This window comes from Leguminivora glycinivorella, chromosome 11, assembly GCF_023078275.1.
Source record: "Leguminivora glycinivorella isolate SPB_JAAS2020 chromosome 11, LegGlyc_1.1, whole genome shotgun sequence".
Taxonomy (NCBI): Eukaryota; Metazoa; Arthropoda; class Insecta; order Lepidoptera; family Tortricidae; genus Leguminivora; species Leguminivora glycinivorella.
In genome coordinates this window covers 5184756-5207835 of record NC_062981.1, presented here as the reverse complement: position 1 = coordinate 5207835, position 23080 = coordinate 5184756, and the positions used below count along the sequence as shown (strand labels likewise).

General features: G+C 35.9%; 2 protein-coding genes across 2 annotated transcripts; both read left to right on the top strand.

The window, feature by feature from the left end:
- Positions 1-2787: 2787 nt before the first annotated feature.
- LOC125231411 lies at positions 2788-4559 on the top strand. Its single transcript, XM_048136859.1, has 2 exons — positions 2788-3349; positions 4025-4559. The coding sequence occupies exons 1-2, from the start codon at positions 2894-2896 to the stop codon at positions 4340-4342; spliced, it is 774 nt and encodes a 257-aa protein (XP_047992816.1). The 5' UTR covers positions 2788-2893; the 3' UTR covers positions 4343-4559.
- Positions 4560-8461: 3902 nt separating this feature from the next.
- LOC125231195 (eukaryotic translation initiation factor 4E-binding protein) lies at positions 8462-13997 on the top strand. Its single transcript, XM_048136568.1, has 2 exons — positions 8462-8712; positions 12634-13997. Exons 1-2 carry the CDS (start codon positions 8571-8573, stop codon positions 12837-12839), a joined length of 348 nt encoding a protein of 115 aa, XP_047992525.1. The 5' UTR covers positions 8462-8570; the 3' UTR covers positions 12840-13997.
- Positions 13998-23080: the final 9083 nt, after the last annotated feature.

Below are 23080 nucleotides of genomic sequence, written 5' to 3'. Positions count from 1 at the left end.
TAATATGCTAAATAAATATTACTGTTCTGAACTTAAATCCATGCTGTTTTTATAAAAATACCAAAGTCACTATAAGTGTGCCATTCAGATTTGAGGAGTTCGGTTCTGACCATCATCTGCAGTTCCACTGCACCAAATGTCACTTTTCTGGACGTAAGTGCATGCTGTTCGTATAAAAATACCAAAGTCACTATAAGCTTGGCGTTCAGATTTGAGGAGTTCCGTTCTGACCATCATCAGGAGTTCCACTGCACCAAATGTCACTGTTCTGGACATAAGTGCATGCTGTTCTTATAAAAATACCAAAGTCACTATAAGCGTGCCGTTCAGATTTGAGGAGTTCCGTTCTGACCATCATCAGCAGTTCCACTGCACCAAATGTCACTGTTCCGTACGTAAATGCATGTTGTTCTTTTAAAAACACAAAAATCGCCATATGTATGCCTTGAAAGGCAGAAGAAGATCTGAAGATTTGAGGAGTTCCCTCGATTTCTCCAGGATCCCATCATCAGAACTGGGTTCTGAGAAAAATGGGACCAATCTGTATGTATATACAACGAATCAAAAAAAATTTCAAAATCGGTCCAGTAACGACGGAGATATCGAGGAACAAACATTTAAAAAAAATACAAAGTAATAGAGAACCCCCTTAGAGATTTTAGGCGGCGGTTAAAAAAGCCGTTCTTCTTTTCTGAATGCGCTTTAAATTTAATTTTTTTTGCTGGTCACTGTATGTTGTAATTAATAAAAAAATGATTGCAATTAGAATAAAATGCTGTGTCATTTAGATTAAACTGCTGTATATTATATAAAAATAGAAGCTACATTTAAAAAAAAAAGCGTTGCTAGGTATACTGTGCGTTAGTAATTATTAGCGATGCAATCATGAAAAAGCTTTACTAAAAGTTAAAATAGATGCACGCCACGAATTATATTGTAGTGTATTTAGTAATATTTTGAGTTGCAAATTTTGCTGTTCAATTAGTATTTTTGATATGAATTTGGACTATATTTGCGTAAAAAAAGTTATTTTTTTGATTTTCGTTTAAATACCACCCATTTATTTTTTCAAAATGTGTACTGACATGATATTAAAATAAAGAAATATGTCATTTGTTCTTATAAAATTAAAAAATAAAAACACGCAAAAATATTTAGAGAAAATATGATATTGGCCACATCCAGGCTGCAAACAGCGCCTGACTAAAACTATATTTAAGACTAAAAGGCCCATACATTTCACGGGAACGATTTTTAGGCTCTGTCCGTCCCGATATTATATCGTCCTTGATAATAGATAAATATCGCACATTATAGCAAAATTATGACCACAGAATATATATACTTAGGTATAAGTTGACATCGAAATTAAAAGATCTAGGTATTATAGAAGGCAATATAAATAAAACAATCAGTCATAAGAAATACTAATACTAAATCTATCAATAAAAACTATAGGTACCATTTACAGAGCTAGTATTAATATTTATGGCGTTGTTATGGTGTCGTGTGTTGTGCAAAGTAAATGTCACTGCGCAGTTGCCGCGATACGAAAATAAAGCAAAATACCTATATTGTGTAAATTAATTACAGACGATTAGCGGGATCCGGAATATTGAACTACAAAAACAATATGTACTCTACTAGAGGGGCCCGAATTATTGAACAACAAATAGTTATTTGTTTTACACTGACTTTACCTAGACTGAATATATTAAGGGACACACTATTGTAATCCAAGATCTTTTGTAACCATATGTTCATTGTGAATAAACGATTTCATTCAAGGGGGCAAAGTTGTTGTTTAACCGCACGTGCCAATATTGATACCCGAGCAAGCGAAAGATTGCAATATTGAACCGCGAGCGTAGCGAGTGGTTCAAAAAGTGGAATCTTGAGCGTTGCGAGGGTATCATATCAAGGCACGAAGGTTAAACAAACTTTGCCACCGAGTGAAACACAAAATTTTCACCACACTAACACTATGAAAATATGAACTGTAAAACATCAAAATACATAAAATACTTCAATTTATTTAACGTTTATGATTCAAAATCATCATTTATACGTGAATTCCAACACCCAGCTTAACACATCAAGTTAAAATTTGTATGAAATTACTTTGCACTCTTGTGGATAAAATGCAATTTTGCTATCTGTTTTCGAATAGCTTTATCAGTTGGTGTGGTGAAAAACAATATGAACTTTTAAATAGCAGAATACGTTTGGATCGCATGGTATTCAACCTATTCCGGTGAATGTGATGTGACAAAGAGACCGAAGGATAGCTGTTTTGAATTATATGTAAACTGAATGCACAGATCTATTTATTTTGCGAGACCTAACTCTGTTCTATGAAAAAAAATTCTTTGAATCTTTTGCGGAGTAATCGGATGGACATAGCAGCAAGTGCAGTAGAGGTGACTGACGTCAGGCTATTATGTAATTTATGTATAAGCAATGAGACGACTATGGGTGGTGGGGTGAGTCAGGGCTCCCCTCCTTTTAGGACTAAACCAAGTCATCAAAGTCTATGCGATGCTGAAAAAAATAAAAACTGTCCCATCCCGTCCGTCTTACATGCTGCATTTCGTTGTTACCTTGTACTTTTATATATTTTGTGTCGTTACGCCCGTATTGTAATTTTGTCTACCAGCAGGTCTGTATGCCTTGTGCCTTCACATCAACTGTACTGCAACGTCGGCGTACAATTCCGTTAGCCGCCTTTAGACAGGCGCTCTGTCGCGCGTGAAACAGCAATAGCGTGTGAAAGAATGCGCGTGTAAAGCTGGCGGGAGGGGAAGGGAAAGACCACGCGATTGCTTTCATCAGAGCGGACGCGTAATCGCGTGGTTGAGGTTGTCTTTATACGTAGTTCATTCGCGCACGCAAGATGGCGGACATACGCACGTGGAATAAAGACCTAGTGCTTGAATTACTTGCTCTTTATAAATCGTTTCCTTGCCTGTGGAAAATTAAATCAGAGCAGTATAAAAACAAAAATCTCAAAAAGGAGGCCTATGACAAAATAGTAATTTTTTGTAAAGAAAAAGGATTTCCGGATGCTAACCGAGATTTTGTAGTAAAAAAACTCCAAAGCTTAAGAGGTTCTTTCCGTAAAGAGCTAAGGAAAGTAGAAGATAGTCACCGGAACGGAACGGAAGAAGTATACCAATCCTCACTTTGGTATTACGATTACTTACTGTTCACCAAGGATCAAGAATTACCAACAGACAGTATATATAATGCTGATGAAGATCCCGATGAAAACATAGATATTGATCACAATATTATTGAATGCGAAATAACAGAAAACAGCGTTGGCGAAATTGACCATCAAACTCAAATGGTAAGTTTTTTCATTTATTTTTAGTATCAGTAAACCAGAAACCTATGATTAGTTCTAATTACCAGAAATTGGGCATTAAGGGGGTTCACCTGATACACACTAGATGGCGCTTATAAAATAAACATATGTCTAATTTATTATTTTTCACTACACCAACTGGTAAAGACTTACTTTGCTATTCGAAAACAGATAGCAAAATTGCATTTTATCCACAAGAGTGCAAAGTAATTTCATACAAATTTTATGTCTTATCTGGCTGATTGAATTTACCTATAAATGATGATTTTGAATCATAAACATTGAATAGATAGATGGATTTGATTTATTTGATGTTTTATAGTCAGCATTTTGTTCGTGTTGGTGCGGTGAAAAATTTTGTATTTCACTCGGTGGCAAAGTTTGTTTAACCTTCGTGCCTTGAAACCCTCGCAACGCTCAAGATTCAACTTTTCGAACCACTCGCTACGCTCGCGGTTCAATTGGAATCTTTCGCTTGCTCGAGTGTCAATATTGGCAGTGCGGTTAAACAACAATTTTGTCGCCATGTAAAACAAATAACTATTATTAAGCTTTTATTGCCTTTTCCGCCTACATGAGTTCAAGGGCAAGTCCACTTTTACGCTACGAAGATATAAATAGGCATAAAATGTTTTTTTCATACCTATATTTTTTTAGATTGACGCTGCTTGGACTGAAAGTGCTTCAACACCTCGAAGAAATAAAAGGAAGGCTTCAGACAACTACCAGGCCGAATCCTTTAAAGTCCGCGCAGATACACTTAAATCAAATCACGAGGAGCTTTCGGAGTTTGAACTTGCTGGAATGAATGTGGCCAAAAAATTAGCTAAAATGGATCCGGTGCAGGCAATTTATGCGGAATCCATAATAAACAATGTTCTATGTAAAGGGTTGCTGAAAAAGCTGACAGAAGATACTGATTTATGCGATAATTATTGTAATAAGAATGTTCGAACACCGACTTCCGTCGATTAAAGCCACGAGATATAGGTATGACTCAGGAGGGAAGAAAATTCTTCTAATGAAATTTCGCAACATGGAGCGTAGTCATAATATATTTTTGGTCAGGCTTCAATAATCGACGAGTTCATAGGTATTACAGTCTATATTAGGAGGCATGTACGAAAACCAGGCAGAAAGCGTCTAAGAACTTTTTCTGTATTTTCTAATTATAATGTACCAACCTCAAACAAATAAAGATGATAATAACTGATTAGGATTTTTATTTATTTTAATAATACATACAAACAAAATTACTTAAGTACCTTTAAATAATCTAGCCTCAAACATTCCTCCAACGCGGTCTATCGCTCACGAATTAGCCTTTATACGTAACTGTACGTAAGCTCCATCCGATTTCAAAAACTTATATATACACGCGCATAAAAATCACAGATTTAATTTTATGCTCTGAGATAAAAAATAAAAACTAACAAAACGAAATCGCGCACAGGCTTACCCATTACGCGCATTCCTGTAAGCTCCAGAAAATGCGCGATAGAGCTTTCTGCATAAAATAATGGCGGCTATTCAAGATGCGTCGCCTAGATGTAATACTTTCCTAGGGGAATTTGTTTCCACAACTTAAAAATTAAAGTTTCAGCAACATTGTCGCCTTCATTACCTACTAGCTTTTTCCCGTGGCTTCGCTCACGTTAGAAAGAGACAAAAAATAGCCTATGTCACTCTCCATCCCTTCAACTATCTCCACTTAAAAAATCACAATTCGTCGCTCCGTTTTGCCATGAAAGACGGACAAACAAACAGACACACACTTTCCCATTTATAATATTAAGTATGGATATGGATGTAGGCTTTCTATAGGCAAAAGTAAATAACATGCGTGAATTAATGTACGCCCACGCCTCCAGTATTGTTTTTCACAAGTCCTTCGCAATTCGCATGTGTAGTAGATTATCCTGTTGACGTTTCGGGCCATGTGCTTATTAATAATATGGCTAATGGTTTCCGGTTGGCCTATTTATTTGTTGGTCGAATAATTAATAGGATTATTTTTTGCCATGTAATGTAAACAGAAATGGTTTAAGAGAACTTTCAGTTGGCAATGTTGGCATATTTAACTAGGTACCTATAGGTTTAAATGATCAGCCAGAGAGTAGCTTAGAAAAAGACTGGACTAATAGAATTTTCCCGCGCAGAAGATCGACTCCCTCTAGTGCTCCACTTTTTACTTCTTGGTTAAAAATAAATGTTTTAGAGAGATCGATATGAATTACGGTCTAATTCTAATTGTCTATGGCGTGATGTGTTAAGTTGTTAACACTCGAAATGTCTGGCAGTACGGCAACATATGGAGCCCCATATCGCCAGACATCTTTGGCGACACGACACGCGTCTTGGGATATTTCCCCCCTAGTGTTGGTATCCCCGGCGCGCGGAGAAACTTACCATAAAGACGAGATTTGCTTGTATCTCAATATGAATAGCTTGTTAATGCGTACTTATGGCAATCGACAAAGTGGGACGTTTTACAATTTCAACACAATTTTTATTTCCGAACTGTCTGAGCACTATCGATGAAAATGTGGTGAGACTGATGAAAACATCATAAAAACCATAAACTAGCTGTTTTTAAAGTTGCCAAATATTTAAATAGGTTTTTTTATTGACTTTGACAATAAGAACGGTAGTTGGTATTTGTTCATGCTTGCACAGTTAATACGATTACAAAGTAGGTACTTATTTTTTACTTAATAATAATTCAACAAGTGCTTCTAGAATAACAAAACGTTGCGTCAGAATAGTTTGCCTTTCGACTTATGTGGATATTGATACTAAAATAAATTTAACATAAAAAATATATCCACGTGTTGTGACACTAGCACAAACTGACGCATATGCGATAGAATATCAATAATCTTTAAGTTTTACTAGTATGTCTTATATGACATGATACCTACTTGAGCTAATTATATATCGTTAGCATGTGACGAAAAGTCGTTTTGTTATGTACTTACGTAGTAAAATGTCAAGATATTCACTTGTTAGGTATTAGAAACAGCACACCTGCTCGCAAATTCCTTAAAATCGTCCCTATTTAGAAAAAAAGGAAACTTACGAAGGACATTGAGGGAACGAAAGTTAGGGGATGTTGAATGGTTTACCACCTGCCGTTCTTTTCAATTTCCTTGTGAATTCTTTAAGTTTTGCATGTGTAGTAAAAAAGTTGTGCGTTTATTTTGTAGAAGGCAGTTTTGGGGCTAAATGTTGTTATCGTAAACATACCTTCTTAATATTAACCTACCTATTGACAAAAAGAAAGACTATCGTGGCTCCGTCTTGTATAAAATGTACCTATGACATGTATGACGCACCCACTGATAGCTAAGTATGTAGGTAATAAAATAAGTATAATTATTTATATGTATTAGCGCTACGTAATCGCCACGTGTATATGTTATTGTTTACGAGGTTTCGTAACTCCGTACATCTCTCCGCACCTACACTTCAGACGTAAACAATCGATTTGGGTCAACAGTCTATTTCTAAGACTATCACTACTAGACTAACGTATGAATAATCTTGTAGAAGTAGTTTTTAAATTTTCTTCATCTCATCTGTGACTATGCGCCCATGCACTGCTAAGGCCTCTGCCAGGGTCGGATTTGGAGACCTAAGGTCCCTTGGCACTTGAATTTAGCTTGTTTGGATCCCTAGCTTGAAACATTGTGAGCCTAGGAGGAAAACCTATAGTTTAGGAAAGAGATCAGTTCGATGCCAAACTCGATCTTATCTTGGAGGTCTGTGATTTAGTCTTTTTGAGCGAGGCCTGTCGCTAGGATATGTATAGGGGCTTTGTATTAGGGGACTTAAGTCCCTGACATATTGTGTGCCAGGTCCAGTTTTTAAACAAGTACTGTTATATACTTCCACTAGTGCTTGTCCTTGCGTGAAATCATCATGACTAATGAATAACTAAAAATTAAAAACAATCCTATGTCCTTCCCCGAGTCTCAAACTAAGTAAGGTATGGCTATCTGTCATATACCTACAATTTTATCTAAATCGGCTGAGTGATTATAATCTGACATGATAAAGAGACAGGTAGACCTATTTAGGGATGAGGATCTTCTTCCAATTTTCGCTTCTTTCGTTTGTATTCTCGCAAAATTCGCAAGTATACAAACATATAAACAAATAGGGGAGAGAGGGGTTCAAATACTTCAAATGACTGCCGGATGACATGAAATGGGTGGTTTTTAATTTAGAAAACCACCAGAATTGAACAATTTCCTTCTTAATACACTTCAAAGCAACGAAAACGTAAATATTATGTGAAGGTCATAAAGTTACTGCTAGAGCAAATCACACCATCCTTGGTTTTATGATAAAGTAGCAGTATCTACGGGTAGAAAACCGGTTCAGCACGTTTTAATAAAAGAAGCTAGTCTATTTAGCCCATCCTTGAAGCCCCGCGATAACGATTCACGATTAAATTAATCAACACATGACTTACACTGTTTTAAAATTTGCAAAAACTACGCATATAGCAGATTCCGTGTGGGTGTGTGAGTGATCGTAAGATTGGGGGCGCGAGTGTGCGTGAACAACTGAACACAGACGCTGCATGCCACGGTGTTTGTAGACGCGACAATCGATTGACCAATGTAAACAATTATCTAACGCATTTTCTTTTTCTTTTAATTCTCTTGGAATAGCAAAGTTCCATCGAATAGAACTTCAAAGGGATATAATTTTTCATCATTCAACTACTCGGCCATTCTCAATTTTTTTTAGGTATTTTTCAAGAAATGAGCAAAATCACGTCTTAATAGCAGGCATCGCAATTTCAGCTCTTCTACTTGTGCATTTCCAAGGGCGATGATACTACTCCTTTCCCTTGGACCGCTTGGACGTCTGGCAATGGAAGTAATGAAAGGTAAGGTAATGAAGGAGCCTCCAAGATAAAGGGTTAAGTACATTTGTAATTCAATCATGTACAAGTTGTAATAGCCTCACAGAGGTTCGCCTCTCGTAATCACTGTAACCTCTACCGAATAATCTCAGCGTGTTTTGATCCGCGGCGCGAGTGTGCGACACGTCGGCTATCCGTGCGCGCTGTTCGCCCGCAAACGTATTTATTTTAGGCCCCGCCAGCGCCCTGCTCAGTCGCCCATTCCTCCTCCGACAGTGTGCCAGTGTTTGTGTATTTCGAACTTTACCAGAAAATAAATAAGACAAAATGTCCGCGTCCCCGATTGCGAGGCAAGCGACGCACAGCCAGTCGATCCCGACGAGGAGGGTACTCATCTCGGACCCGGCGCAGATGCCCGATGTTTACTCCAGCACGCCTGGAGGCACCATCTACTCCACTACCCCTGGAGGTAATTACGACCCTTGCTTATCTAATGTCATTAAACCATAATCACATTTCAAATATTCCCGGCCATAACGTATAGGCAGGTTAGGCACATTTTTGTTGCTTATCTGCGCAATTTGCCTCGCGCTCAATATTTTATCTTCACGCGATAAAGTTGTCAAGATTGTTGACACGGTTATAACTATACGTTGCTAGGTGTATGTATATAGTCAATGTTGCTAAATTGATCAGGTCAGTGACCTTAGGATGCATTTGTCCATTAGCCGTATTAACCTCGAGGGGCTGAATTGCAACGAGTGTAAATTTAGATGCGACATCGACCTTTTCTCGCCCGAACCTGCTCAAAGTGGCGAACAAAGCGACTCAATATAGCTTCAATAGTTATGACTTAAATAAGAATTTAAAAGTAGCTACTTAACTTTAAATCCTGCTTGGAATCTTCAATTAGGTGCTCAACGTGAAACGAATTGAAAAACGATTCGATTCAAAGTAAAATCGAGTTTAACGTCGAAGAATAATACATTATGTCCAGAAACACAAATCGATTGGGGCCGCAAAAACGCATATTTCCGTCAAGGTCAGATGGTTTTATCTTCAACTGTGTTTGGTTGTTTACACATGTGGTTATGTAACGCCACATGGCTTTGTAAATTAGTCACCTCCATGGTTGTAGGTTATATTGGTTTATTTACTTTATGTATGGTGGTCACGTGGGCCTGGACATGTGTTAACAAGGGAGGAAATGTCATGTTTGCATGTCACGGATTAAGATACGGTATGACCTACTTTTGAGTTGTGAGCTTTATCTAATACCTATTCTACTCTACTTAATATGGATCAAAACTTCTTAGTTCTTGTTTTCGGTTTATTTGTTCTCCCTGTGCCTTTTGAATTTGGGAGTGAGAAATTTTGGCTATAAGTACCACCACCAACTTTAAAGCTACATATATCAAAATTCAATTAATTATCCTTCATTTTTGAATGTTAGTGACATTTCCGTAATTAATGTGACTTTCATTATGCAATTAAAAAGTGACTTATTCCAAATATATCAAAACAATACTCAAATATACACATATATAAGGTCCTAATTTATTAGATGCAGATATTTTTACAGCTGATAGTACTCGGTCACTGGAGTATATTAAACCGTGAAACATTATAGCTTTTACGATGTTTTTTTGGAGAAAACGGAAAAACAAATTTGCTACGTAAAAACACCCTGTTTATGTGATTATTAAATGAAAACTCATTGAACAGATTCTAGTACCTCTTTTACGTACCACTTAACTGTAACTGGCCACTTCAATGACATGTGCAGTTTTCCCGCCGAACCTTTACGACATTTACAACAAACAATTGTTGACATAACAGACAGTGTTATTGTGACATGTGATAATGCACATGATGATTTTTTTAGACGAAATTATAATTAATTTTTTTGTTAGGAAAATGAAATCAAAAAAGTTACATGAAAAGATTTCTTAATTTATATTTAAAGTTAATTATTTTAATGTAAAGTATCATGTGTTAAAATATCTGCAACTAATAAATTAGGACCTTATATATTGAAACACGATCAACTTCACATAATTGACGTTCGATAGGTATAGGTTTCATTTTCGATAGTAAATAATTGTGCGAGTATCAGCTAAGTAACTTGATCCTCATTGCCCGATTAATAAGTACGTACAGGTACTAAATGGGAGAGTAGTGGGTAGTGGTAAAAAACCAGGTAGTCAGGCAGGTAGTAGGTAAGGCCATTTTGTCCTGACCATATCCTGACCCTTTTGTGTCTCTTTCTAATTCTAACGTATGATGCTCTTTATCTAACTCCGTATGCCGCTGTGTACACTGGTTGAGAACATAATCTTGACCAGAATCTTGACAAATCCCACTGAGATAATAAAGTAGGTAAGAGTAAGACAAGAATTCTTGGCCTGTCTTTGGATATCTTGATGATTATATTGATTATTTACCTACTTACCAGCAGTAGGCATTAGAAATATTAGAATACGAAAAGAATACAAGTTACAGCCTTACAGGACAGGCATTTGAACGACGGAATCCACGGAGCCATGTAGGATGATGGCGGTATGGCCGGTATGCTTCTAAAATAAGTTTATTTTATTAGTAGTCTTACCGTGTTAGGTGAGCTACTTATTTGGCGATACATGGGGAGTGGAAGCTCTGGTTCGCATTATCCAATTTAAATCCCGAAAAAAATGTCTGAATAAGATTAAATACGGTCCTATTGTACCGATTGGTTAGTAACAGTGGGTGACTGATGAGGTGTAGAGGTCACGAGTTTAAACGGGCCTCAAGGTCAAGCTGCCCGCTTGATTACAAAGTAAATACCGTAAATGGATTATTTATTTGTATGCTAACTACTAAACCTCACAAGAGTTTCTTTAGTACATTAGGCGTGTAAGTTATGAAGTAGGTTTTGCGGGTAATGTATAGAATAGAAGTAGTAGTAGCAGTAGTAAACGTAAATTGTGCTGTAGAGTGTAGTACGTGTAGTAGGTATGTTTAATCTAATAATCACACCATTATTTTTTTTTATCTTTGCTATAGTTACCTACCCTACACGTGTTGTGTGGTCAACGAACTCTAATTGAACCAATTGTTTATCCCGCTAAGCCATGCGGTTTAAATCGTATTATTTTCCTACTCGTTGTTAACTGCGCAGTACTTAACGTATTATCGTAAAAAATGCACTATTACACAACGTCAAGTACAACCACGATAACAATACTTACATTATAGCTCCTACTTCATTTACTTTAAGACTTATTTTGGTTATATTCGCCTGTTTTTTTCTCATAGTGTTTGAACAACACGCGTTCGGTAACCTTGACCGCGAGAATTTGAGTAAACAGAGATATTAAACTTGAGGGTTTATTCTTAAAAAAATGGGAATACACGTTTAAAGTCACGTGTATTAATTGGTTACATGAAATGAAACTAACACGTAGAACTAAATAATATTTGACTCGATAGTCAAAAAAGGTTGAATTTGGAAGAGAAAAGAAAACGAAGGCAATAAAATAAACCTCTGCTGCCCGGTTCGAACTACCTTATTGTTAAGAAACGTCAAATATTAGATACGATATGGATCAGATATATTTCGTTTTGTTTGAAGAAACGTAATTTTTGACACTCTCCGATAGATACGTCAAATATTAACTTTTTATCTTAAAGTTGTAATCGCGCTGTCGCATATTTCAAGGTTCGTTATATTTGCGCAATTTGTGGATAAACTTCAGTTAAGTACTGGTATAAGTACTGCTAAATGATGGCCTAAGTTTTTAGAGAAGTAATTAAATAGAATTATCTTTATCAACAATAGAAACTTAATGTCAGGTCCAGAACTGATAAAGACAACAAGACAAGTAACTCCCTTTTTAGATATGATGACATGGGGAAAGTTATGGTTAAGCTATCTTTAGAACTTTATATCCTCATGTTTACGGTATGTTTTATACTGCAAGTTGATGGAATGGCTAGGTATAATAAAACGAAGCACGTTGTGTCATCTACGTCAAGCGGTTAATATCTGTTTTGTTTATAGTAGTTAAAGATTGTTTAAATAGACAAGAAATAGTTTGTTTTAAATGTGCAGGCGTGTGTAAACATTGCATCGGAACCGTGTACTCAACTCAATACTTACATGACATAGGTACATAGAATTTGCACGAAGTTCGAACACTGGACTATGCATGATTAATACAAATAAAGAATATGAATATGTTAAATGTCAGATAAACTTACTTAGCTGTAGGTACTTAAAAATGCTGATGTTCCGTGGATATTCCATGTCGTCATATTCAAATATATACAGGTATAATATATAGGTACCTCCCTTTTAAGTACCTAGATGCACCGAACTCGTATAATAATAGTAATATTCTCTTCTTTCCAGGCACCAGGATAGTCTACGAAAGGTCCTTCATGTTGTCCCTGCGGCAGTCTCCCATCTCCCAGACGCCGCCCAAATGCTCGCTGCCCGCCGCCATGCTGAAGAACCCCGGCGCGGGCAACGTCCCAGTGTTGCCAACACAGAGGGAAACCCGCTCGAATTCCATCTCGTTCGACGAGTCACAAGAAACCTTCAGCATGGATCTCTAGAAGCTTATATTAAGTTTCTAAACCTTTGAAGTTATGGCTTTGAAACACGATGGCAATTTATTTGAGGCAAAGATACAAATATCGAGGAGTATCTTTGATTTTTGTCATCTACCGTCGAAACTACTATTGTGTCGTGTAGAAGAGGCATAAGAGACTTCATACTCTAAGCTGGCAACACAGTCACTGAATTGTCAGGCACGGTAGATATCGTTTTCGCGCACAAATAGACAACACGAACGTTATGTTCAGTGTTTTGCTGAGAATATGAGGTCATAGATAAGTAATTACTATTTGCAGTTTATGCTTTTGCAGCAGGCTTTATGTCTTTCGAGATGGAAAACGTTGTATAAGCATTTGTGATTTCTGCAAATATTGCTTGCTGACAAATTTTACAGGTTTCAATATTAGTTGTAAGATTTTAAACATAGTTTTTAAGCGTGACTGAACCGTTTGTAGTGCGTTCAAAACGCAACCCTTTGCCGTTTTGAAATATCACAATATTTTTTTAATGGCAAAGGAGTTTTGTAAATAGTATCAGATGGCGTAAGACGCATAGATTAGTAATTCATTAGTTTATAGTAAAACAGCAAGTGCCATTGATAGAAGTTAATTAGTTTGTAATTTACTTCTGAAGTGGTGTTGCGGACATTAGACTGCGTTCTCAATAATTGAACTTTAAAATGCGATGTGTATTTATTAATTAGATGGTTTAAAAAAAATCGTATCTTGTAATTTTACTACTCGTATTTTAATAAATTGATAGGTATTATTAGTCGCTGGTTTTGATACTTCATCAGAGGTTGTCATAAGACGCGATCCCAGAATATTGATCCCAGTTAAGCACTATATGATGAGACGACAGCAAAGTATTGTTGATATTGCTATCGTGAGCAATAAAAAGGGTCACAGTGATGAGATTTCATACAAAGTGAACTTTTTAACTTTCTCGTGAGTTTAGATTAGTTAAGACTTGAATATGACAAATCTTGTTAATTGTTGTTCCAAAGCATTTAATAACGCATATTGTAAATATAATTCTGTTAATGAATTTGGCTGATATTTATTTCTCCTCAGAGTGCTCAGCTTCTACTGAGATAATTTGATATTACAATTTTCATTGACTGCCAATTTTTTATAATAAAGATGATATTATGAGTATGTTTTGTTTGATTTGGAATACTTTGCAAACCTTCAAACTAAAATAAATTGTCATGCTTCCAAGTGCTCAGAGCTGGAATCGAACCAGCGTCCTCCGTTTCCTGAAGCTTTGTGGTGTCTTATTTTGTTCATGACCATTCATGCCAGCTCTTGTGAATTGACCTGGGGCCAATTTCTCCAACCTACATGTTACAAGTGGTAGTCAATGTCTAATATGGCAAGTTGAAAAGAGACTTTCGCTTGTAACTTGCAGTTTTGGGAAATGGCCCACAGTAGGTACCTACGCTGAATCATTTGATTCGAGGCGGTAATGACAGTACCTATCCTTCGAATGAGCAGCGCAGGCCGCGGCGTACTACACAGGTAGTGTAGTAGATAGACTAGGAGACGCTGGCGTTAATTATTACGAATTGGGTTAGTTTCATAATAGTAGTAAATTTTACAAGCAGGTAGAAAGGTATGTATGTATGTATGATAAATAAAAATTCATGTAATTAAAGCAAATATATTTTTAATAATAATTTAGGCAGTTACATAGGAATTGTAATTAGGACCTACTTTGCAACTATAAAATTTGCACACTAAAATATTTACGCCTGTTGCGCGACGTACGAAACGCCTGATTATTAAATTTTAAAGTCTGATACATTCTCATTCTAATATAGAATTTTAACAAGTATTGTTTAGGAAAGCAAGGGCAAGGTAGCATCCATTCAATTTTTTCCATTTCCTGATAAATCGAGAGACCAATCTTACCATTCAAATATTGATTTTGGAAAGCTTCTCGAAACACCTGCTCCAGCTTTCCTATATATTTGACAAAATCGTTAGGTAATAGGTTACGGTCAATTCCATAATTTTTATTCGACTGCACAGAGTTGCAAACCGGGTCATGAACGTCCAGACCATTCATGTATGATTTAAATAATTCGCAGTCTTTATGACGATTGATCACCTTCCTCATCAAAATTCCACATACGTAAAAAAAGGCATTATTTTCTGGAATGCCAAACTCTGTATAGTCAGACCGTACGATTTCACGAAGGTTATTTCCTTGCTCATCAATACTAGAAGAGTTGATATTAAAATCTCTATTATCATTAAAAGTAGTTTCAAAATCATTAAGAATCACGAAAAATTTGCTCAGGTTTTCAGCACAGTTACCAGTTTTTGGGGGCTGGTTAAAATTATCAAAATATATTTTACGAAATGCAGATATAAATTGCCTGCTCGTTGGTTCATCTGTCTTATCATTATTGGATCTAATTTTCCTGAAGAAGTTTTCAGTGATGTCTTGATTAAGTTGTCTAGTCAGTAAATGTTTATAACCCTCTTGTTTAAGGTCTTCATGGAGACGCAAAATTGATTTTATCGTGATTTGAAAGCGTTGAATAAATTTGACACTTTCAGTGTCGTCTTGACCAGTTTTAGGGTTGATCAATTTCAATGTTTGAAAAAACACCAACATATTATTTAAGAAATCTACCTGATTTTCATCTCCACTGAATGCTTTTTTGTATGAGTAGCTGTGACGGAAAACGGAAGAATTTAGTGTATCAAATAGGTCGTTTATCATTTTAACTAATTCAACTGTATGTATGGCTGATTCGTCTAGGATTTTAATGTCTATACAAGTTGACATACCAGCGGCTACAGATCTACTTAGGATTTGTGACGCATAACGAACGTCCATTTTTTCCGAATTTGACGGATTGATATGACTGTCAGTTAAATTGTGTGCCAGTTTAAATGTCCTTTTTTTGTCGTATTCATAGAATTTGATTATGTGATCAAACTTTACTACTGCGTTATTACCAAAATAAAAATCATAGGTCAACAAATGATCCCTCACTGATTTTGTTAGTTGGGGAGCATCAAAGATGTAGTAGATTTTATGGCCGTTGATGGTAAAGTGTGTTTTTTCAGTGGATATGTCCCGTTTTTTAGCTGCGTTTAACAGATCAGATTCTGGATCTGACACGAATGCTCTTACTTTTAAGCCTATATCGAAAAGTTTTGATGTCAGTTTGTCGATCCATTTTGATATGTTATTATTCTTTTTGCACTGTGATATCAGAGCGAATCCTATTGGTTGCCACCATTTTACAAAAATGCCTTGTATTATAACTAATAAAGCATATTTGGCTGGTGACGGAGATTGAATGCCATCCACTTCATGAAATCCGATAATTTTGTCTTGTTTAATGTCGTAATATAAATTTGTTTTAAGACTCATTTCAGTCACTACTAGTGTACAATGTTTTTCTGCATCAGACATATTATTCACCTTCACTTTTAAGGCTTCCATTAAATTATCATTAGTTTGAGTCGAATTTGGAATAAACGGCTTAAATAATGTCCCTTTATCTGGCAGACAGATTGTCTTTTCTAATAATCGATACGCTTGTGGACTCACATAAAACAAATTCAGACAAAACATTTTATATTCTAGAGAGCTGTTTCTATTGCAGCGTGATCTTAAATAGGTTTGAGCTTTTACTAAAACAGCTAAGTCCTTAGATAAGAGCCGATCACATAATTTATGAAACATATCTCGAGATAGATCAGTCTGTTCTGTTTCGACGGCAGAAAGCGAATCCATAATGTCACTTCCTGACATAATCTGGTCGTTTGGTGTTTGGGTTGAAGAGTCACTAACTTGAATTTGGCGTGAACTGGTACTTGGGCACTTCGGCAAATTTAAACTTGGTAGGATATCTTTTTTTAGTCTATTCTGACCTATTTCTGATTTCATAATATCATGCTCGTTAAAATGTTTATGACATATTCGATGTGTTGAGTCTTTGCCAATTAAATCTTCTCGCGATATTAATCGTAACCATTCATTTCGCCTGAAAAAAAAACAACGGTTATTATTTGGAGAATAATCCCAATGAACGAAGGGATGGACTGTCAGTAGGTTCATATAGGTATGTGTTTGTAGGCGCATCTATAGTATACCTTGTAACGGCTTTAAGCAAATTAAACGTATACTTCGAGTTCCGAATATTTATCTTTTAAAGATCTATATTATTATTTTTTTCGAAGACCTTCAACTTTAAGTGATTAGTGATAATTACATAATGTTTAGCGCGCGAAGTTGCCTCGCTCTTGCAATAGGCAAATAAGGCAAGTTGTGCTAGAGGGGCTGTTTTTATTGAATTCATTAAAGGGAAGGTTCTTTAGGCCAAATACAATTAAATTTCTTTAAGAAACTAGGTTCTTAATTTTTACGGTTATACAGATATATTAGGTACTGAACATGTGTGTGATCTTGACCAATTCCTAATGTAATGTTATATGTTCTGACATGTGCCGTCAGACACTTGACATTACCTTTTATGTTATTATTAAGGTCCTCTCACACTTATTAATTCATTTATTCATGAGGATGTGTATGAGAACGATGCATTAAAAAAAACCTTTGGCTCTCCATAATGAATCTAAAGTCGTGTGGAATTTAACGGAAAACAAAAGAAACACGGTGTGTAATAAAATAATAATAAGATAAATTATTCCAAAAAGAAGCCCTCGAGCTCTCGGCCTATGCGAATTGCTACTTGTATCATGCGCTTATGCATCGCTAGCCCTTAAATGCGTGATAGTCCTTATAGTAAGGCGGCGGAATTGAAAAAAGTCGTCTAGTTTTGAAGTTGATGTGACTGGAGAGTATACTGCTGACAAGTGGTATCGTTGTGATCGGTAGACTTTACTGAGTACGAAATAATGACTTGTCACTTTCTCAGACTGTGGGGGGGTTAACTATGACGTCACAAAGATCGCGGTCCCGGGTTTCAATTTTTTGCCAATTTGTCTAGAACCCCTTATCCAATTTTGAAAAATGAGGTGTCGATTGAAAGCGTATAACATGCTGATTAAGATTTATTATATGTGAAGAGTATAGTTTTGTTAGTTATTTTTTAATTAATAATAATGCAAAAAATACTTTTTTTTACTCTCTTTTTTGATTTTTGTGACTCAAAAAGGCAATGAAAACGGCCACTTAGCTAAAAAATATGTTATATAAATCATTTAACTACATTATTAAACTATCTGTTGCTTTTTAAATTTCTACGATCGGATAATAAATAAGCAAACTACAACCACATACCTGTAGGCGGGAGTACCGCTTGACACGCGTTCCCATACATTCGGCGTCTACCAAATTACACCTCGCGCAAAATTCGTTTCAAGCAGATATACCTCTAATCTTATTCATCGTAACCTATCAATATTGGTATCATTTGAAAGTACAATTAAAGTACTTTAAGAAACAATGTCAATCATTTTCATAAAATCAATAATCGCCAGTCTGTGGTGGTTACAAAGGAAAAAAAGTGGGTATGCAATTTGACTGGTTTCCTAGGTTTGATACCTAGACGAGTTTAAAAGGGGAGGTAAAGGTGACATATGGGTTGTTCTCTGGCCTAAAAGCTATACAGAGGGTCAGGGGAGAAAAAAACTAGGGTTTAAATTTAGTTTTAAGTTATTTTTTCTTTTATTTGTTGATTTTATTGTGTTTGATTTTTTTGTAATTTTATCAAGGATACACATTGGTTTCTTTTGCTGAAAATTCCCTTTTTTATGAGAAATGTTATGAATTTCATGGCATTTTCCGATAGAGACTAAAATTAACTTTCAAATAAGGCCACATAGTCATACTGATACATAGTCATACCCTTAATATTATATAAGTAAAAGTATGACTATGTGGCCTACTGATACATAGTCATACCCTTAATATTATATAAGTAAAAGTATGACTATGTGGCCTTATTTGAAAGTTAATTTTAGTCTCTATCGGAAAAAGCCATAAAATTCATAACATTTCTCATAAAAAAGGCAACTTTTAGCAAAAGAAACCAACGTGTATCCTTGATAAAATTACAAAAAAATTTAACACAATAAAATCAACAAATAAAGGAAAAAATAACTTAAAACTAAACTTAAACCCTAGTTTTTTCTCCCTGACCCTCTGTGTAGCTTTTAGGCCAGAGAAAACCCATATGTCACCTTTACCTCCCCTTTTAAACTCGTCTAGGTATCAAACCTAGGAAACCAGTCAAATTGCATACCCACTTTTTTCCTTTGTAACCACCACAGACTGGCGATTATTGATTTTAAAAAAATGATTGACATTGTTTTTTAAAGTACTTTAATTGTGCTTTCAAATGATATCAATATTGATAGGTTACGATGAATAAGATTAGAGGTATATCTGCTTGAAACGAATTTTGCGCGAGGTGTAATTTGGTAGACGCCGAATGTATGGGAACGCGTGTCAAGCGGTACTCCCCGCCTACAGGTATGTGGTTGTAGTTTGCTCATTTATTATCCGATCGTAGAAATTCAAAAAGCAACAGATAGCTTAATAATGTAGTTAAATGATTTATATAACATATTTTTTAGCTAAGTGGCCGTTTTCATTGCCTTTTTGAGTCACAAAAATCAAAAAAGAGAGTAAAAAAAACGTATTTTTTGCATTATTGTTAATTAAAAAATAACTAACAAAACTATACTTTTCACATATAATAAATCTTAATCAGCATGTTATACGCTTTCAATCGACACCTCATTTTTCAAAATTGGATAAGGGGTTCTAGACAAATTGGCAAAAAAATTAAACCCGGGACCGCGATCTTTGTGACGTCATAGTTAACCCCCCCACAGTCTGAGAAAGTGACAAGTCATTATTTCGTACTCAGTAAAGTGTACCGATCACAACGATACCACTTGTCAGCAGTATACTCTCCAGTCACATCAACTTTTCCCGAGACCCTCTCGCCGCTCTACTATTATATTGACAAATATTTATTCAAATTTGAACTTGGACATGCTGTCAATAGAGTCAAAACTGCATGATGCATATATACTTAATAATACTATTTGCTATGCGTTTAATGGCTAGAGGGTAAAAATTGACCATGAGGCTTTTGCAGATCGCAGTTAGACCCCTTAATAAAAATATAACTATTAATAGTATTGATTGATTCCAGTTTAATCAACTGTTCTAATTAATCACATCACATTACAGTAAAGTTATACTTTAAATCTTAGTGCTTTTTCATTTTCACATTGTCCGGATCCGATATCGGATGTCGGAAGGATTTCAAAGGCAAATATCTAAGATGGCGGCTTGAATGTATGCAATATCGGTACTACACCCGATATCGGATCGGATAATGTGAAAACGCACGTACTGTCGCCATTTCGTGTGGGCGAGTTCCTGGGCAATAGGCTAGTTTTCTATACTTAAATAACACATTTTATGCAATGCACGAAATGAAGCAGCACATACTTAGAAGAAAAATATGGACAATAATTATTTCTAAACGTAATTTTTATTTAATAAGTCAAAGAGAAAAATTTAAAGTATGTACCTAAATTAATTGACCGTGACGTCACTCCTCAGTATTTCATAGTAATTATTTTCCATATTAGCAAATAGTTTTGACAGTTCTTAAAAAGAAGCTGATTTGAATACTTGGAAGTGTTGAAAACTAGCCTATTGTAGGACAAGTATTAGGTAGTACAGAACAAGAATTATAAATACTACTTACTTTTCTAGACGTCTAGGTAAGCAGAAGAATATTAGCTCCGGATTTTTGTAACTGTTTTCCATGCACCCAAATACACTGCAGTAACATCTCAGTTTCTGTACTTTCTGTGGCACTGACGCCATTTTTTTTAAACTTTACGGTTTTTGCTCTTGTGTACGAGACGGCACGGCAACAGCGCGGCGCGGCGCGTCCCTGACTGATTCATATCCGTTCATTCCCACTTGCTTGTGTGTGTTGCGGGACTTGCGGGCCGAGCGCACACATTCAAAATAATTCAAATGGTGTGCGGCGTCCACAGAATTACAGTTAAACCAGAATGAGTAGTTAGGTCAATAATTTTTAAGAAAAAAAAACCGTCGCCTTTCGGGTTCTGGTGAAAGTTACTTGCGAATGTTGGATTATGTAGAAATGTGTAGGTATTTTTTAAAACTGCTTTTAATGCTTTAATTATTAGATGGCAACATAAATGAATATACGTATAACGTTAAGGTTTGAGGAGTTTCCTCAATTCCTCATGAATCCGATATTATATTATAAGAAATCGAAGCTTGACAAACTTTGACTTGAAAACTCAATATGCTTAACAAACATAACTAAATAAATAAATGTCACTGTTCTGAACTTAAATGCATGCTTTTCTTGCAAAAATACCAAAGTCACTTATGAGTGTGCCGTTCAGATTTGAGGAGTACGGTTCTGACTATCATCAGCAGTTCCACTGCACCAAATGTCACTGTTCTGGACGCAAGTGCATGCTGTTCTTATAAAAATACCAAAGTCACTATAAGCGTGCCGTTCAGATTTGAGGAGTTCGGTTCTGACCATCAGCAGTTCCACTGTACCAAATGTCACTGTTCTAGACGTAAGCGCATGCTGTTCTTATAAAAATGGCAAAGTCACTATAAGCGTGCCGTTCAGATTTGAGGAGTTCGGTTCTGACCATCATCAGCAATTCCGCTGCACCAAATGTCACTGTTCTGGATGAAAGTGCATGCTGTTCTTATAAAAATACCAAAGTCACTATAAGCGTGCCGTTCAGATTTGAAGAGTTCTATTCTGGCCATCATCAGCAGTTCCACTGCACCAAATGTCACTGTTCCGTACCTAAATGCATGCTGTTCTTTTAAAAACACAAAAATCACTATATGTATGCCTTTCAGATTCGAGGAGTTCCCTCGATTTCTCCAGGATCCCATCATCAGAACTGGGTTCTGAGAAAAATGGGACCAATCTGTATGCATATACATTCAATTAAAAAAAAATTTCAAAATCGGTCCAGTAACGACGGAGATATCGAGGAACAAACATTAAAAAAAAAAAAAAAAAAAAAAAACATACAGACGACTTGATAACCGTCCTTCTTGAGATATGAGGCGACGGTTAAAAAGTGTGTCCACATGAGAGGTCATTGTTTGGGCTGGTGTTGTTCCTCTCGCACTTACTGACAATGTCAACATTATTCAGTGACGTTATCACTGTCATACACTGGGGATACAAGTCAATTTTCAAAGTTACTACCAAATCTACTAATACCCATTTGAACATATTTTTTAATTATACAAATCTTTGATTTATTGGCATCAAAATAGTTACATTATAATTATTTTCCAATTCTTTGAAATATATCGAAACCCTAGTTTGAATATAACACTAAAATAATATAAGAAGTTATAAAGTCAGGTAATATACACATACAGATAAAAATACTATACTATGGTAACATTGGTAACCTCATTAACACTGGCCACACGTGCGAGAGGGACACCAGCCCAAACAATGCCCTCTCATGTGGACCGTTTTCGCTAATCTGATACGATCACCTTTCTGTCTCAGTGATAAGGTTCAGTATAGTATGGCAAAAAATGTGATTCCACAATCTAGTTTAATAATTCTAAATCTATGGCGGCGTCACGGTGTAGCCAAATGATCGGACTATTCGGACACTCTCCCGGTCAAGCGATTCCAGCAATAAACAATTTTTAGGATAAGTTGACAATCCTAAACAGCCGAAAGGGATAATGCCATTCATTGGAAAGATACCACATATTATTATTTTATTATTTCCATAGTTCATTAATTAATCAGGTATACAATACACATTGGCAATGCTAATATATCACATTTGGTCTCAATTCATTGCGGTACGAACCGGTATTCGAATTCGATTCGGTATACATGTGTACTTATGCCGCGTGTCTACTGTGTGTTAGGTGGTTCTGCTGGCTAGGCCGGCGGTGAGACAATAGATGTTGCATCGCACTCACACGCGGTGCGGCAACGTTGCGAGGTTGCCAGGCGACAGAGTATCCCGCGGTTTGTTGCGATTTTTATGTTTCCTTAGGAATGAAAATAAACAAATTATTTCTGTATAAGTAAAAGGTTCATCAAATTATATCTGTATAAGTAAATCATAATATATATATAATGAACTATTCATAAGAGCTTGTAATTAGGCCTACATGAATAAATATATTTTGAATTTGAATTTGAAGGGTAACTTTGAATTTAGTTTGCAAAAAGTAT